Source organism: Pelophylax lessonae (genome assembly GCF_965119305.1).
Source record: "Pelophylax lessonae genome assembly, chromosome: 3".
Classification (NCBI taxonomy): Eukaryota; Metazoa; Chordata; class Amphibia; order Anura; family Ranidae; genus Pelophylax; species Pelophylax lessonae.
Window position 1 is genome coordinate 261,919,184 of NC_138770.1, and position 18,186 is coordinate 261,937,369.

General features: G+C 41.9%; 1 protein-coding gene across 4 annotated transcripts in view; it reads right to left on the reverse strand.

Annotated features, from left to right (window-relative positions):
* GOLIM4 (golgi integral membrane protein 4) overlaps positions 1 to 18,186 on the reverse strand; it is a 220,662-nt gene that overhangs the window by 90,620 nt on the left and 111,856 nt on the right. For all 4 annotated transcript variants that reach the window (XM_082252565.1, XM_082252563.1, XM_082252564.1 and 1 more), the window contains exons 2-3: positions 7,770 to 7,844; positions 1,667 to 1,716 (exon numbers count right to left, since the gene is read on the reverse strand). In XM_082252565.1, coding sequence (XP_082108691.1) covers positions 1,667 to 1,716; positions 7,770 to 7,844 — 125 coding nt within the window. The remainder of the gene's footprint in view (positions 1 to 1,666; positions 1,717 to 7,769; positions 7,845 to 18,186) is intronic.

Here is an 18,186-nt window from a genome sequence, read left to right on the forward strand (position 1 = left end):
CTTCCCGCATCGCAATAGTGTGACCCGAGCCTAAAACCTACCCATAAAAAAAGTAAACAATTGAATTCTTTATCTATTTAGGCCAATATGTATTCTGCTACATGTTTTTGGTAAAAAAAAAATCCCAATAAGAATATATTGATTGGTTTGTGCAAAAGTTATAGCATTTACAAACAATGGGATATATTTATGGAATTTTTATTTATTTTTACTAGTAATGACGGTGATCAACAACTTATTTGCAGGACTGCGATATTGCAGCGGACAAATCAGACACCTAGCTGACACTTTTTGGTGACCAGTGACACTAATACAGTAATCAGTGCTAAAAAAATATGTAATGTCACTGTACTAATGACAGTGGCAGGGAAAGGGTTAGGGGTTAACATCAGGGGAGGTTAAATGTGTTCCTAGGGAGTGCTTGCTAACTGTGTGTGTGGGGTGCTTGTACTATGGGAAGGCGGAGATCCGCGCTTAGCAGGAACATAGAATCACTGCTTTCCTTATTTAAAGAACGGCGATCAGCCTTGTTTACATAGACAGATCGCCGTTCTGCCAGTCTCCTGAAAGATCTGTGGGTCTTGGCAGACATCGCGTCCTCCAGATGTGCCGATTGGCTCCCGCTGTGTCCAATCACAGCGGGAGCGGGTCGCCAGCGGCACGTGCACACCCCAGATCCTGAAGTATAGAATCACATACAGGTACGCAATTCTGCGGAAAGCTGTCTTGGTACCCAGCGTGAGCTAACTTTTTGAAAATGCAAATGTTCATGAATTAGTGTGTTCACTGTTCCCTCAGTAAGATTATCATCTCATGCAATTTCACAACAGATTATGTGTCAATTATCCAGGATCAGGAGTTCCATGCACTGAATGTTCACAGGAATGACTGCTGTGGGCTCGGGAACAATCATAGTCGGGATTGTCACTGACGGATGTACGGCCATCTTTGAAATGTTTACACCATTCAAATGTCTTACTGCTTCCATCACCGTACTGTGCTTGAAGTCTTCTATAGATATCTGTGGGTTTTAGGCCTTTGTTCACAAGAAATTTTATTATCACACACTGTTCTATGCAAGCACTAACAATGTGGTTTCCCATCTTGATTAATGGTCATTGGACTGGCCCGCGACATGTGCGCCGCCTATCAGTAACCGGACACACTTGCCACTTACAACTGCGGGTAGTACCACTATGCCAGCGCCCCTTTTTACATGCTAGATTAAATGTGGCCATTGTGTTACTCTAATCTAGGAAACAAATTTGGTGAAAGCTAATTAAAGACCACCAAACTGCCTAGTAATTGGCCAATCTTGTAACTCAATGTTCTTGCTTGAGCATTCATTAGACTTTTCTTTTTTTATCTAATGGTTTATTACTGGATTTTTGTCATTTCACTACATGTACTATTACAATTATTATTTATGGGTTCATTTCCTGAACAGCTTTGATACATCTTCAAAAACTCATAAGTCCATATAATTTTGTAAGTTTGGGTGAAATGGTGGGTCTGCCAAATTGTGATTCCAAGTTCTCCACCATATGACATAAGCAAGGCAACGAAGATATTCATTGCAGTGATAATCAGAGTACAATTAAAGTTTTCATTGTCTACAAGTTAGATACAAAAGACAAAAGGTACATGAAAATTGTAGTCCACTCACTCTTCCTTTATTCAGTGTTTCTTGGGCTTCAAGTTTATAAACAAGATGATCTAGGGAAAAAAAAGCATATTTTAAAATTATGAAATCCATAGATCTGCAAAATTTAAAAACATCTTTGGAATCCTTCAGCAAAGAACTGAAGGCCAACTCCACTCAAAACTTCTCTTGGGTTGCAATTTTAGTTATATGTTGAATGAGGGGAAAATGTGAGTGACTTTTTCTTAACAGAAGTACTGTATGCATTCACAAAAAGTGTGACAGATACTCTTGAATTTAGCCTTTAATACGGGCAAAAGTTATTTTTAGTATAACCTTCTGATCTACAGACAGTTTGAAGAAATCTGTCAGTTAGACTTTATTAGAAGGTCCAGTAACAGCTTCAAAGCCATATTCTCTAAAACTTTAAATTTGTCAGCAAACTGGCATTCTGAATTTGAGATGAGTGTCTGTACTAGCCACAGAATAAGTTTAGAATTTATTATGGCATTCTAGTCAAATGATGAATTTTCCCCTCAAAAGCATGTAGCCAGGACTGAATGGAAAAAGCAGAGCTTGGAAAAATAGACTGTGTTTGGGCTGTTTGGCTTGCAGTGCAAACACACCATCAAGTGGTTCTAGGCAGGTTAATGCATACTATTCTTTTCATTAAGGTAAAAAAAACCTGCGCAGCCATCAATCACAGCTAGTAAGAGCATGGTTTAGAAGCAAGCTTGCATGGGTGCTTTCATAGCAAGCGGCTTGCTTTGGGGGCACTCAGCAGGTAGGAGAAGCCAGGAATGCTGTCGGGGGGACCAGAAAAGAGGAGGACTGAGGCTACTCTCCACAAAACCATTGCACAGAAAAGGTAAGGTAAGTTGCTTTTTTATTTACCTTTAAAAACAACACTTAATAGGACATACTGTTCCCAAAGAAATGCAGGGCAAGGCAAAGCAGTTCAAATACAGCCTTTAGAATGATCATATCAAAGTCAATTGTAATTTGCTGACATGCATTTGGCGCACACAAACACATTCTAAACACATGCCAAATGCAGGAAGAAAACACTTGCTGACATGAACCCTTGCTCTGTCAGAAACACATTTTAATGGACACTTCTGCAACCCATTTCAGTTCAGTTGTTGCCCATAATGAAAAGTACTCTAATTTCATACTAGCACATGTTAATTTGCTTTCCACCACTAGATGGCAGCAATAATGCACATACTACTTTTTTTTTGAGACCTACAGAAATTTCCTTAAAAAAAAAAAAAAAAAAAAAGGACTGACTAGTATGTGAATTTGAAAATGATGAGTGTGTGACGTTTTCCAGTGCGTCTTAAAAATTGTCTGCTACAGCCTTGTGACAACAAATAAAATCCACAACCTTCCAGCTGATAAGACAAAATGCAATTTCACAGTTTATTGGTCAGAAGCTAAATAATTAATTGCTTGAGATTATTCATTTGCATAGAAAATGCACAGCTAAATTTGCATTTTCACTGTATGTATCCAGAAACTTGCGCTGACCAAAGCAAAAATGTGCACCTGGATTATTAAAGCAATTATCTTGTACTGAGTGTGGCCAGGACCTGCTCAGCCTTTGTGGTTCATTAACTAGGTTATTTTTCATTGCAGAGATGCTATTTAGCACAACACTAGCCACTTTCTCATTAAAGTCCAGAGATCCCTGCCTAACAAACAAAAAGGGTTAAAACATGCAAAAAAGCCATTGTTTATTAAGTGTGGATTGAACACTTGGGCAATTTTCAGTGGCTTATTAAAGCTACTACATTTCATAAGATATTGATCTTTGCTTTTGTCACATTACTTTTGATTTTATCCCCCATAATCCTGACCTGAATGGGAATAAGAGATTAATCGTTCAGCAAATCACTCATGTATGAGATTGTTGAGCAATTTTTTCTATTTAGTTTTATACCTGCAAGATTAAACTTCTGAGACCTAATTGCTAACATTTACATTGCAACCTCCAGTAGTAGCACATATTTTTTAATATTTGTTTTAGTCTGATATATAAAAATTGCCTCTGTAGCCCTAGCCTAATGCTACTGATACACACATTCCTGATACCAGTTAAACACTCCCAGCATTACCAGTGTACTGAGCCGAATGGTGCAAGTGTTTAGTAAAATTCAGATCCATGCTGCATTAAAGATCAAGCAAACTCATTTTTCTATGCTAAGCACTCTGCCAGAGGATATATATGCTACAGCAATGAAGTAAAACACAGAAAAGTGATTCTTGCACTGCACTGCAGAGTTCATGCAGTATTTGCAGTTCTCTTCTCCACTAAGCAACATTGGCTGACCTTCTGATGCTTTACTCAGTCCTGTATCTTGGCCTAGGCCAACAAGGCCCAGGCCTAGGGTGGCACTTTGCAGAGGGGGCACCAAAAAAGCTGCAACCCACACGAAAAAAAAAACAGCCTTCTCCCGACTCCCGCACGAAAAGGGTTCCCACCAACTTGCGCTACACTTTTAGTATAGTGCCAGTCTTCGGTTCGGTTCACACTTGTGTGATGCAGGAACGCTGCGAATATGCAGCGTGATCCCGCATCGCATCCGCACATCTAGCAGTTCACACTGCCATATGTGATACGCAGGGGGTTTGAGCGCATATCGCAGTTCGATCTGCAAGTACGCACAGAATCGGATCGCACAAGTGTGAACCACTGTGCGATCCGATTCTGAGGTGGCTCAAAAAATGCCTCATGTGCGTGTTTGCTGCGGATGCGCTGCAAATTCAGCCATACAAAGTGTATGGCTGAACTCGCATCTGCACAGGAGATCGCATGTAATGAAGGAGCAGTGCACTCTGAATTACATGCAATCAGCGCATCCGCAATAATGTGAACCGGCACTTGAGGGGTGAATTGGGCGGGAGGGCAGGGTCCAGGATGCAAATCAGTCTGGCCGCCCCATAAAGTGGTAGCACTGCTACCTGCCGGTATGATAATACCGACCAGTGAGGACATTCAGACAGACCGCAGACCACACTTAATACAACTGGCCTGACGGCCGCCAATGCGAATAGTTGTGGCACTACAGCCTAATGCTCTGCCTACCCTGCTCCACCCCCAGGTATGGCAGGCATTATGTCAATAATATAATTTCATTTCTTTAAACATCCTTGTCCTTGAGCGAGAATATTGAATTGCATCATATACAATTACATTTTTTAATTTTATATGATGGCAATAATATTTTGGACTTGCTCACCTCATATGTACTATTGCGATATGTCACTGGGTTAGTAAGATTACTCCTATCCTATAAGATATTTGGACTTGTGTTTGCTGCCACTGATTATTTCACTTATTTGTATAATGACTATGGACTTTGTAGTCATTAAGCAAATAAGTGAAATAATCAGATTATTGTTAGTGGCAGCAAACGCAAATCCAAATATCCTAAAAGAAAGGAGTAATCTTACTAATCCAGTGACATAAGGATGTACTAATAGGCACCGATAAGGTTGCGCTGCACTGATGGCCACTGATGCGGTGGCATTGATAAGCTGCATTGATGGGGCTGCAAAGATAAGACAGCACTGATGGGCACTGATATGCTCTGCATTGAGGTAAAAAACACCTTCTGTGATTAGGACCCCCCCCCCCTTATACTTACTTGAGCCTTACTGTGATCCAGTGCTGTGCCCGAGAGCAGTGGCTCTCTCTGTGCTCTCCCTCCTTACAGGACAGAGAGGCAGCTATTGACTCCTGCTGCTGTCAATCAAATCCTGTGATGAGTTCCTTCTAGACCAGGGATGTCCACAACCTGAGGCCCGGAACCTTAGGCAATGCCGGCCACTGCCCCCTGACAATTTTTGTTAGGGAGGAAGGAAGTCAGGTCGGTGGCACGGCCACAGCAGCTTCCAACTAACGGTAGGCAGAGGCTGCCTCAGAGGGGGGGGGGGGGGGGGAGGGGAGCATGTGCAATTTTTCTGACTCCTACCACCATGAGCACTTGAAATCACTGAGGTGGTCATGGTGGTTAGAGTGTTCCTTTATTATCATTTAGAAGAAGTAAACCTCTGTATACTGATTCAATTTAATTTGATCATCCTCTAGCTGTGTTAAATTAGTGCGGGGGGCGTGGTGGCGTGGGAAGGGCGCGGCGGCATTTTTTTACTTATATAACTTAACTATAGTATATATTTTATATGCGGGCCGAGAAAATTTCTCTACACTCAATGTGGCCCAGAGAAGCCAAAAGGATGGACACCCATGTTCTAGACTGTAAGCTCTAATAAACAGGGCCCTCTAATTCCTCCTGTTTTAAATTGTATTGTAAGTGGTTGTAAAGAATTGTGCAAACTGTTGGCGCTATATGAATCCTGTATAATAATAATAATAATAATAATAATAATAATAATAATAATAATAATGAGAGAGTGGGAAGAGGGGCCTGTCTGGTTTATAGATGCAGGCAGTGGGGCTTAGGACCAAGTCTGTATGAGTGACCCCATAGAAAGCAGCTTCCTTTTGGGGTACTAGCAAATGAGGAGGAACCAGGATCATTGGTGGGGGCCCAGAGAAAAGGAAGTTCGGGGTTGCTCGTTGCAAAACCATTGATCAGAGCAGGTAAGTGACTTTTTTTAATAATAAACAAGCTTAAGAAACACTTTAAAAACAAATCAGCTACATAAAGTCAGTCCCAGGCTCCCCCAAATCAAGAGACTGGGATTCTGGTGGTCTCTATGCATATTTCTAAAGGATTGATTGGGTTGTCCTTTTAAATTTCGATTTTTCACATTCAATTATTTGATCTATCCAAGTTTCACTAGGAATACCTGGGCTGTGTAGCCGTTGAAAAAAAGATCTGTGGAACTAAATTAAAGTGTTACTAAACCCACAACAGTAAATTCAGTGTGTATAAGCAAATAAAGGGGTTAATCCTCTGCTTTGTGTAAAAAGGCTGTTTGATCCTGTATGCACAGATCCTCCTCTTCTTCCACTGGCTCCAGAACATGCCCGGATAGGACAGAGCCAGGCTGCACATGCTCAGTTTGGTGTGTATTGCTATAGTGTTTTTTTTTCTTGGGAGAGTGCATGTTATTAGCACAGGGCCAATTAGCACTGACCAGACAGAGGGTTTGGGGTCCTGGATCCTGATAGGACAGCTCAGTACAGTATGAAAACTCCTCTTTCAAGCTTTACCAGGAACTAATAGAAGTCACAAGACTGCTATATACTGCTGATGAGAAAAGGTTTACTTTTGCTAAAACTATTGCATTTCCATGTTCTGTGTACTGTGGGAGACCAGATATAGTGAATGCAGGAACCAGGGTCTATTAGTAACACTTTAGGACTGTTACTTCTTCCAAACAGAAATGGAACAACCCATGGCGCACTATATTTTGTTGTATTAGGTCCTCAGTTGTTCCTCTTCTCTTATTTAGCAGTATATTAGTTGTCCGATTGTCAACTAGTTATCCATTTGTCCACTTCTGAGACTTGCTGACTTTGTTTTGGTGTGGATGTTTGGGTGCCAGAAATTTCAGCAATTAACACATCAGCACTAATGCATTTAGAACACCTGCTATACAATTGTCACACACAAGAAATTATTGGATCACAACCTGAGACGGCAATTGCAATGATCCTTACCCTCACCTTCACCTAAACCTTTCTGTAACTCTAAACCTAACCACTATATATAACCACTGACCTGATCCTAAGCCCTAAATTCAAGCTGACCCCTAGTAATCCACGCCTAACCCTCAGGCAAAATTTGTACTTTTGTACTAAGGTGGAAAATGCAATAATGTTACTGTGACATGTAAATGACATGTACATGTTGAAAAACTACATACCAAAAATTCTATGATCTGCATCTTAGGATCTCACAAATATACCTAATATAATTGTCACATCTAATAGGCTTGGGTCCCTATCAACAAACTATTCACGGATTGTTATCAGAACTGCCCAAACACTCATGTTCCATTAAAAATGATGAGCGATTTGTACAACAACAACTGGCTCGTGCCTCAATAGTACTGATTTCACTGAGCTGTACACATGCTATCTCTGAGAGGGCATGTAAGAAACACATAGGTCAAACACAATAAACAGCACCTTTCATGATAGGCAATCACTTACCTTCTCTTGCTTTTTTCAGTTCAAGTCTTTCCTTTTGTAAAGATTTTTCTAGCCGTGATCTGTGTTCATAGACCACTAGAAAAGAAAAATTTGAATTCTTGTCATGCTTGTAAAACAAAGTATAAGTAGGCTACTGACATAAAAAAAAGGATTTTCTAAATGCAAGCAATATGTTTCTAATAAAAGAAAAAGGTGGAACAATTTTAAGCTTTTCATACAGTTTTATAAATAAATACATTACATACATATACTTGTATGTGTAAATTTCTTCTTTCACTACTGAACACTGTAAGCAGGAGTATTAAAGGAAAGACAAAGGAAACCGTAGAAAAAAAAAAAGAAAAGAGAGAGGCTTAATGCTCCACTTGCTGCCTGGAAAAAGGACGTTAGAATATTCATATGTTCATATGTTCAGTATTTTATATTTACTGAAATGATAAAATATAATTATTTTTGTTAGTCCTGACCGTAATAAAAAATATAAATATGTATAAAAACCACCACACAGTCTCTTCTCTCATTCTCTCACCTTTCTGAATAAAACCATTTTCTCTGTTTAAACATTCAGATTCTAAATGAATACACCAAGCCACAAGCACATTTTTTTCTATTGAACAAGCATTACTCTTAATACAAAAAAATGTGAATTAAATGGTAAAACAGAAACTATATAAATATTTTATTATTAAAACCTGGTGTGTACATATAATAAAATCACATGCAAACACTAACAGCCCTATGATTCATCACATAGTCCATAATGTGTCATATCTGCAAAAGAACAGTCCAGCTTTCTGGCATCATCTTCAGTGATGAAACCCTGTATAAGGTGTTCACGTGCTATAATATAAAGGATCGTGCCCCTTCACCACACCGGCATGCCCCCCAAGCAGTGCCCACGTACCTCACTGAAGGGGAATATAGGGCCCAACTAGATATGCACAGGAGGGAAAACCTCTATCTCACAGCCCAGGAACTTCCCACAGATGATGGCTGGATCACCCCATGGATGTTAGGTGATATGCAAATAGAAAGGTGCTCTCATAGCGTGATTCCATCAAAACACATTTATTAAAGCAAATTCCAACAAAAAATGCACTCACAAACAAACTTTAAAGAAAGCATCCAATGTAATTAGTCCCGATCCGGGCTACCTGCACAGCTCAAGCCGTCCCGTTGTGGAAACGGAGCCGCGGCTACCACCGCCGTAGGACTTCCGGGTTCGGCATGACGTCAGGCGTCCGGATCGTCATGTTGCGTTGCTATGGTCACCGCGTGTCCACGCCCTAACGCGTTTCATCATTGGCTGACTTCAACGGAGGGCGTGGACACACGGCGACACCACTCCTATATATATTAAGCGAGGAAGGGCGGGAGCACCACTCCGGAGGGGTCCGTTACTACTGGCAAAACGGAACGTTCTCCACATCCCGCCCCTCACATGGTGTGCTTTAATTGCCTCACTCACTTTATTCCACTAACAGGAAGAGTATATTAACCCTCCACCTCCCGCCAGGGAAATACATTAATGGAGATTGTACTTAGCGGCCATCAAAAACCGGTAGCAACCAATACATATCTCCATGGTGACCACGCAACACTACATATATTTATATATAGCCTGCATACAATACAGTGATAAAATCCATACGTGATGTATCGCACATTTATACAATGGTGAGTGCAGAGCGGCTGAGTACATTTAAGCGGAGATAGTATGATGTACCACAGACCATTATTTGAAATCGATACATACATACCCCCAATAGACAATCCCCCTTGCCTAAGGGTACAGAAGTGCCACTATACACTCCTGGGATAATAATTAAGAGCGTGACATAACTGCTCATACTAATGTTACACTAGGGGGAAACTTCTCGCTCTTCAACACAGCTCTGAGCCCGACAAACGTTCATTTAAGAACCATGACAGGACAACTGGCTGAAAACAGTCATTAGGGCAATGTAAGATTTCCCTTGGCTTACAAAGTGACATCAAATCCACATTCATATATACACCTAAATGTCCCATATATCTACTCAGTGCTACCACCCCCGCTCTGCAGCAAGCCTCTCAACAATAAATGTGCGAGACGAATGATTACACACCAACTATAACAATATAATCTAAAATCATAAATAACGTGTACTGTAATTTGATAATATGTATACGCCACACCTCACCCACCAAAGAGGGAGGGGCTAATCACATAAACACCGAAATCCGATCGGGTAATATGGATATATATAATACTCAAATACTTAAAATAGTATAAAAGGTAAAAGGACTTAGTAAAAATTAAAATTAAAATATGTAAACATAAATTTCCCAGCCGGGCCCCACTCCCCGCACCGGAAGAAAACTGTATATGCTTGAAGGAGATGAAGGAGATGAACAAGGGCAAAAAGAATAAGCCCCGGGTTATTTGATAAAAAAGTACGGCCTAATTCTATCTCAATAGTCGCTTATGAAACAATTGGGATCCAATTCTACGTTAAGTCCCTGGGGCTGGAGTGCATTGGTGAGGTAAATCCAATAGGTCTCTCTCTTGGATATTTCCCTTACCATATTGGAACCTCTCCATGCTTTGTCAATTTTCTCTATGCCCCAGAAGACCAAACCCCTTGGATCCTGGTTATGCTTTTCCTTAAAATGTACGGACACTATGGTCTTTGTATCCATTCCGTATGTTGGCGATGTGTTCTAACACTCGCTTCCCTAAGGTTCTTTTAGTTCGACCAATATAGATTTTATCACATGGACACAACAGACCATAGACCACATGCGTGGACATACATGTAATGCAGTCCTTGATATCAAAAGTCTTCCCATTTGCTGGGGACACAAAAGAGGTATACCACCTAAGGTGTGTGCGAACCTGCCTGCAGGATACACATCTCCTGCAGGCATAAAAGCCAACTCTATTGTCCCAAAAGAAACTCTGCTTTTTTGGGGGGGTCCAAGACCTTCTTCACTAATTTATCGCCAAAAGTGGGTGCCTTCCTATAAATGAAGACTGGGTTTGTGGGTAATACTTCCCCCAGAAACCGATCCATACATAGGACGTTCCAATGTTTCCGGAAAACTTTTTCAACGTCCTTATGCTGAGCATTGAACGTTGAAATAAAACCCCACTCATGGCGGTTATCCGTACTACCTTCCTTGTTAACCAGACACGATACCTGGGAGTTTTGTCCCACCTGTCTAATCGTGTCATCCAGAACACTACTACTATAACCCTTTGACAAAACGGTTTTTAATAATCTCCGCTTGCTCGAAGAAGTCTGTGTCCATAGTACAGTTTCTTCGAATGCGAAGCACTTGTCCTTTTGGAATGTTAGTAAGCCACTTGTTATGGTGTCCACTTTGAACCGGTAAATAGCCGTTCCTGTCTGTAGGTTTAAAATAGACTTGTGTAACAAGTGCGGTATCATTAATCATTACCTCTACATTGAGATAGTGGATCACTTCTTTACTCCAATTAAACTCCAGTTTTATGTTATTGGAGTTCCCATTCAGGTATTTGGCAAACTCTTGTAATGAGCTTTCTGGACCGGCCCAGATGAAGAACAGGTCGTCGATGTACCTTTTATATATATAATCAGTTCCTGTCTCCGAGCAGCGTAGATGAACCTGTCCTCCCATTCCCCCATAAACAAATTGGCGAGGCTAGGGGCGAATTTCGCGCCCATAGCCACGCCTTTTCTTTGGGAATAGTACTGTCCTGAGTACCAAAAATAGTTATGCGATAGGCAAAACTCTAAGGCCTTGCCTAAAAATCTTTTTTGGGGTTCAGGGAGGTCATCTCTCCTGCTAAAAGCCCAATTGAGGGCCAGCAGAGCGTCCTCATGCTGAATAATTGTATAAAGTGAGGAAACGTCTGCAGTCACCAGAAAAATTTCCTCAGCAGGGGGCAGGGTAATCCCCCTCAAAGTTTGTAAGAAATCCTTGGTATCCTTTAAATAGGATTTAACTTTGATTACGCTGTCCTGTAAGAAGTGATCCAAATACTGGCCAACTCTCGATGTAACGGATCCTATGCTTTTCACAATGGGCCTCCCCGGAGGGTTCACCTCGTTTTTGTGAACTTTCGGTAATGTATATATGGTAGGAACTCTACTGTAACTGGGAAAACAAATATCTTTTTTCTTTTTTATTGAGGATATGCGTATCTTATCCCCACTGAATCAAATTGTCCAAGTTTCTCCTATACTGTACAGTAGGGTCCCTATCCAATAGTTCATACGTTGATGCGTCAGCCAACATATCTGCCAGCTGGCTGGTGTAGTAGTCCTTCGCAAGAATCACCACTCCACCACCCTTGTCGGCTGGTCTGATAACATTTTTCCGCCGCTCAAGAGCCATCAAACCCTCCTGAATATATCTGGGGTTAACATCTTTCTTTGGTTGGATGGTATCAAGATCTCTAAGCACCAATTGCTTAAAGACCTCTACATGCTGGTTTGAGGGCTGTGGGGGATTAAATAGTGATCTATTCTTCAGCCCACTGTCTTTGCCCACTGCCAGACTTTGGTTTCTACAATGCCCATTCCCAATACCCTTATTAGGGTTCAAATAATACCTTTTTAGGTTTATTTTGCGTATGTATTTATGGACATCGATATATGTTTCAAATTTGTTAATAGGTTTATGTGCAGAGCATTTCAGCCCTGCATTCAAAATATTCACCTCTTTTTTAGTTCAATCTTATTTTATTGAAAGAGAAGGGTTTTACAGAGTTAGAGGAGAAGCAAGGGGGTATGAAACAAATAAATTGTTCAGGTATGACATATGGTAAACTGTGAGAAAATGCATACAACAATCAATATCGATAAGTGCAAATAAGGAACTCAAACCGCCAGGTCCATCAGATCCTGGCAGCAGCACAAGGTCAAGAAAACAGCAACTTGGGGTGTCAGGTGGTAACATAACTAAGAGAAAAGTCAAGGAAAGGCCAACACCAGTATAAACACTTTCATGGCTGGCGTCACTTGAGGAGATTGTGGGAAGTGTGGTAGGCATTGATAAATTAGGCATTGATAAATATCCCAGCTTTCCATTGAGGAGCGCCTAAAAACAACAAATAAGTAAAGGAGGATTGTCTTATGGTGTCAACGGTACAGCCAGAGAGGGGAATAAAGGTAAGAGGATGGGATAAAGCAGGAGTTCACCTCTTTTTTAGATAATGAAACAGTGGCCAAATTATAGATACCATTCATTCCGTTTCTCTCCTTTTTTTGTTGTTGAATTTTTCGGCCTGCCCTGCACCCCCTTGTTGTTGGTTGGTGCCTGGCTTCTGCCATTCTGGAGGGTGAGGGTCGTATGGTACACGGTTTCTCCAGTGATCCTCCTGGAAGGCGGGTGGTCTCCCCCTCCAAGGTCGACGACCTCTCCCTCCTCCTCTCCCCCCTCCGCCCCCTCCAGAAAAAAGGATGACGGTAGGGGGTCGGAGCTCGTAAATATTTTAGAACTCGTTTCTTATTTTTCCAGCCTAAGCAGTGCTATTCTGGGGAGTAGATGATCAATAAGGTCTGTACCAACATTAGAACTTTTAGAAAACTCCGGAGATAATAGACTAAATTTTCCTGCCCGCCCATTTAACATTTGATGGGATAGTGATTGACAGAAAAAGTCATTTCCCCCTATTACACAAGTCAATCTCAAGCAGATTAGTTCTATAACATGTCTTTTTTAGGAAACTTTGCATTAAGTACAGAAGTATCTGCCAAATAAAGAACTGATGTTCAGGCAGAGCCAGGTAATTAAGAATAGGGGTCCCAACTCCTAGAAACAAAGCAAGCGACCAATGCATTGAGACAAATTGTGTGCCAACCCATCAGAAGGAGCCCACATTTTTATTGCAAATGTAAGGTTTTTACTATAGAACTTATCAGTGTAATGAAAAAAGAGTTCTCACAATTGCTTAAATCCCTGATTCTGAATACATGGGCCCCACTGCTTTCTATGTGCTTCCCGCCACATGCTGACCTATGTCCACACCAGAGGTTTAAGCAGCAGCGTTACCCAATAGTTCTGGCTCCTGCATGTGTATATGGGTTATTAGCACTTTCACTGATCACCGGTGTATATAAAAAGGGTTTATTAACACTGCCACTGACCACCAATGCAAAGAGGGAAGCTTTAAAAAAAAAAAAACAATGTCATTGACCACCAATGAAGAAGTCCCATAAATAACAATGTCACTGACTATCAATGCTGGAAGAAGTTTGGAGTTGGGAAGAGGGCAGGGGTTAACAGCGCTGCCGTTGTCTACCAATGAAAGGGAGGTTTATTAACATAACTCCAACCACCAATGTGGATTTTATTATTGCTGTCACTGGAGCCAATGCTGGAGATTATAGTTGTGGTCCTTGGCTGGCATCAAGACTGGGGGTTATTATTACATCCACGAACACCAGTTTTGGGAGTATTACTATGGGGTCTGACATCAATGCTGAGGGTTATTACTGCAGTCACTGAAACCAATGCTTGAGATTATTATTGCTGTCACTGGCATCAAATCTGGGGTTTATAATTGTGAGATGCTATTTTTGGGGTTCCAGGCATTAATGCAGGGGGTTATAATTTCAGTGACTGACATCAATGCTGAGGGTTATTACTGTGGTCATTGACACCAATGCTGGGGGTTATGTGTCAGCTGACATCAATGCAGAGGATATTATTGCATCCAATGATGACAGCAATGCTGGAAATTTATATTGCATCCACTGACAGGAATGGTGGGGGTTATTGCTGTGTGCACTGAGACAAATGATGGCGTTTATTATTGCAGTCAATGGCGCCAATGCCTGGAGTTACTGTTAGGAAGTACAATAAATATATATTCCCAAATATATACACATATACCCGTGCTTCTGGATTGTACTTTGGGAGCGCTCTTTACACACATGCAGATAAGTAGAGCCAAAGCTTGTTTGGCTGTTCCTCTCCTGTGGATCACAGGAGTGCAGTTCGTTCTGCACTCCTGTGACCTGTTTTCAGCAGACAGTGGGCTGAAGTCCACTGTCTGCTGACATCACAGAGCTGATCAAGGCTAGTTTGCGACAATGGTGTTGGGATACACCCACATGCCTGGACTGGCACCCGGCTCAGCCTCTTATGCCGCTGAGAGCCTGAGCCGGCCGCTCCCACACCCTCCATAGCCCAGCGCTCTAGTGAGTAAGGAGGGTGCAGATTAGGCAGCCCTGACTGCCAGTGTCCAGCTCTCTGCTCGAGGAGCTGTGAGAACCGAGCGATCTGCAGTGTTGGATCGCTCAGTTCTCAGCCTTCGAGGCGCCGGGAGGACAGATGCAGCATCAGATCAGTGCTGCGTCCAGCTAGGTAAGCATGATTCTTAAAGCCCTTTTCACACTTGTGCGACTTGTTCTGCGATTTGGGACTTTAAAGTCCCATGACAAGTCATTCTCCATGATTTCCAATGAGTACCATTCATATCTGTACAACTTCAAAAGTAGTCCCTGCACTACTTTTGTCCAATTTTAAATTTGTTTTGAGGTCCAAAGACAAGTCCAGTCAAAATCGCTGCAACAAAATCGCGGCAAAATCGAACGACTTTTGAGTCAGACAAGTGTGGGGCCTAAATAAAACGAAAACCCATACTTCTCTTTACTGCCACGGACACCAACAGCGGCACTTATTTTACTCGTCCGTGTGTGTTGTGATATAAGGTACAATAGGACTGAAATTTTCAGGCATTGAGATGAGTTACTGCCCAAGAATAGGCTACTTAACTTGATGCAATGCACCTGAACCCATGAAAATGAGCTTCTGATTTGCGTCACTTGGAAGCTGCACGTGAGGCCCTCAAGACCTTTCAAGTTAACCACCACTAGCTTAGATTCAGTGCCGGTTCACACATATGGCAGTGTGAACTGCCTGCGAGTCGGGTGCGATGCGGGAACCCACAGTGGATTTGCAGGGTTCCCGCATCGCACCAATGTGAACTGGCACTCAGTATAGTCTCACTTTAAACTTGTTTGAATGTCTAAGCTGGAACAGCATTATATTATTATACTATATTTGCTCTTTATGTAAAAAATGTATCATTTAAAGTAAAAACTGCTGTGAATACTGACCACTGTGCTAGATATGTGACCCTAATGGAACATGCAAAATATATATCTGATAATGTACACAAGGTGTAATTTGAAGGATTCTAAGCAAAAGCATACTATCCCTAAAGTATAAGTAAAGTATAACTTTTTTTAGTTTTGTATAGAGTGGACAGGGATTAGAACACCTGTCAAGTTGTATTGCGGTCTGTGCCCCCGTTAGGGAGATTCACCCTATTTGTCCTGTTTACAATTATCATTGAAAGTGAAAGTAAAAGAAAACCCCAAATTTTGGATTGTCCCCAAAAAAGTAATAGAGGGGAAATCTTCCAATGGAGATACTAGTCCAAGTGACCTGGGGGTCTCCAAAGATTTGCCTTAATTTGCAGGTATTTCTCACTTCCTGTTTGGCTATGGGACAGGAAGTGAAGGTAAATCTCTGCAATGGGACACAGATGGTAAAAAAAGATATGACAGGGGTTATAACCCTCCCTTGCTCCATTCAAAATGAAAAAAAAAAAAATTGCCTATAGTTCTAATTTAACAATTAAAAAAGGGTACATGTTGTAATAAACCAAATAGCTCAAAGCCTAATTCTGGAATAAAATGAACCCCCGTCCTACCCCTTCCTGTCTGATCTCTTTGATGAAAAAAAACAACATTCCTAAATACTGTTTTCCACTTGAGTGGCAGTCATGTGATAACCCAGCACTGGACCCTTCTTTTGGGTGTCCACATCACTGCTAGCATGACGTGGGCGATTCCCATTGGCTGTAAATCAGAGACATCCTCTAAGGTTCTAGAAGACAAATGATGTCGGCCTGGGGGAGGAATATAGGGGCCCAGATAGTGAGGGCTAATCTGCGGCAGTAGATTTCCCAGAGCGATGGACCTGAATTGGGGGACTGAGGTGAGTAAAATTTGCTTTCTCGGGTAAAAAAAATGTAAACATCTGGCAGAATAGGTTAAAGAAGGGAGGGAGGGAGGGAGGAATGGTAGGAAGCTAGTATAATCCCCAAGGTGGGCTTTAAAGCGGATCTTCACTGCATCTGAGCACCACAAATAGAAAACACTAGGGATGCACCGAAATGAAATTCTTGGCCGAAGCCGAATAATAATGAAATGCTTGGCCGAAGGCTGAAGACCGAACGCGGTGTTTCGCATTTTTTCCATTTATTTTGCCAATTTTTAGGGGGCACGCTGATGGGCACATTTTATGTTAGGGGGCACGCTGATGGGCACATTTTATGTTAGGGGGCACTCTGATGGGCAAAACAAAACATTTAAATCAGCGTTGCTCTTAACATAAAATATGCCCATTAGCGTGCCCCTTAACATAAAATATGCTCATCAGCATGTCCCTTAGCATAAAATAAGGGGCACGCTGATGGCCACATTTTATGTCAAGGGAGCACTCTGTTGGGCACATTTTTTTTCTTTTTTTTTTAAGGGGCACTTTATAGGGCACTCTAATGAGCATGGCAAGTGGCAACATATGGCAAAATATGCCAGTCTGCACACTAATGCTTGTGCAGCTACCGTATTCTCCCCCAAATGTGCTCCACATACCTGAACTGCAGCCAGGTCGGAGCCAAAAGCTGCGAACAGGGGGGCGGGGCGTGCACATAGTGTCACGCTCACTGGACCTAGTGTGAAGGAGCCGTAGTCAGGAGCAGGGGGCGGGACGCGCGCGTGACGTCACACCCCCTACTCGCGGCCGGACAGGACACCGGCGGCGTGTGAGCAGGGAGCCGCAATGAGGAAGGGGACTGAAGGATTCCTAGGTAGCCGGCTCGCGGTCCGGGCGGAAGCATCGCACGGGCCGCCATTTAGTGACCGCCGCTGACATTGTTAGGCACAAATTTATTCGGCCTTTTTACTTATTCGGCCGAACACCGAAAGTGCTATTTTTTCTATTTTCGGCCGAATAATGTTCGGCCGCCGAACATTCGGTGCATCCCTAGAAAACACTATTTATTTCATTTTTAATATTCAAAGCAAACGCCCTTTTCCATCCATGTCTCTATGCTTTATTTTGTTGAAGAATCACTTTGAAATACAACCTTTTAGCATTTCTTTCATTATATTTTTATTAAGTGAAAAAGTAAAGCTACAAATCAGTGAACAGACGCCCAGGCCAGTGACTGAATGTAGTTCGCTAGTGAAGACATACATACCATAGACAAATAGGCCGCCTAATATGGAATAAACAATAATAAAATACAAAAAGACAAAAAAAGGTAACCAGGTGAGGGTGCCTCTATACCAATACTGTCCATTAGGATAGCAATAATCAGTGCAGCTCTCGAAGTTCAAAGCCTTGAGAATGAGCTACACATAAACAC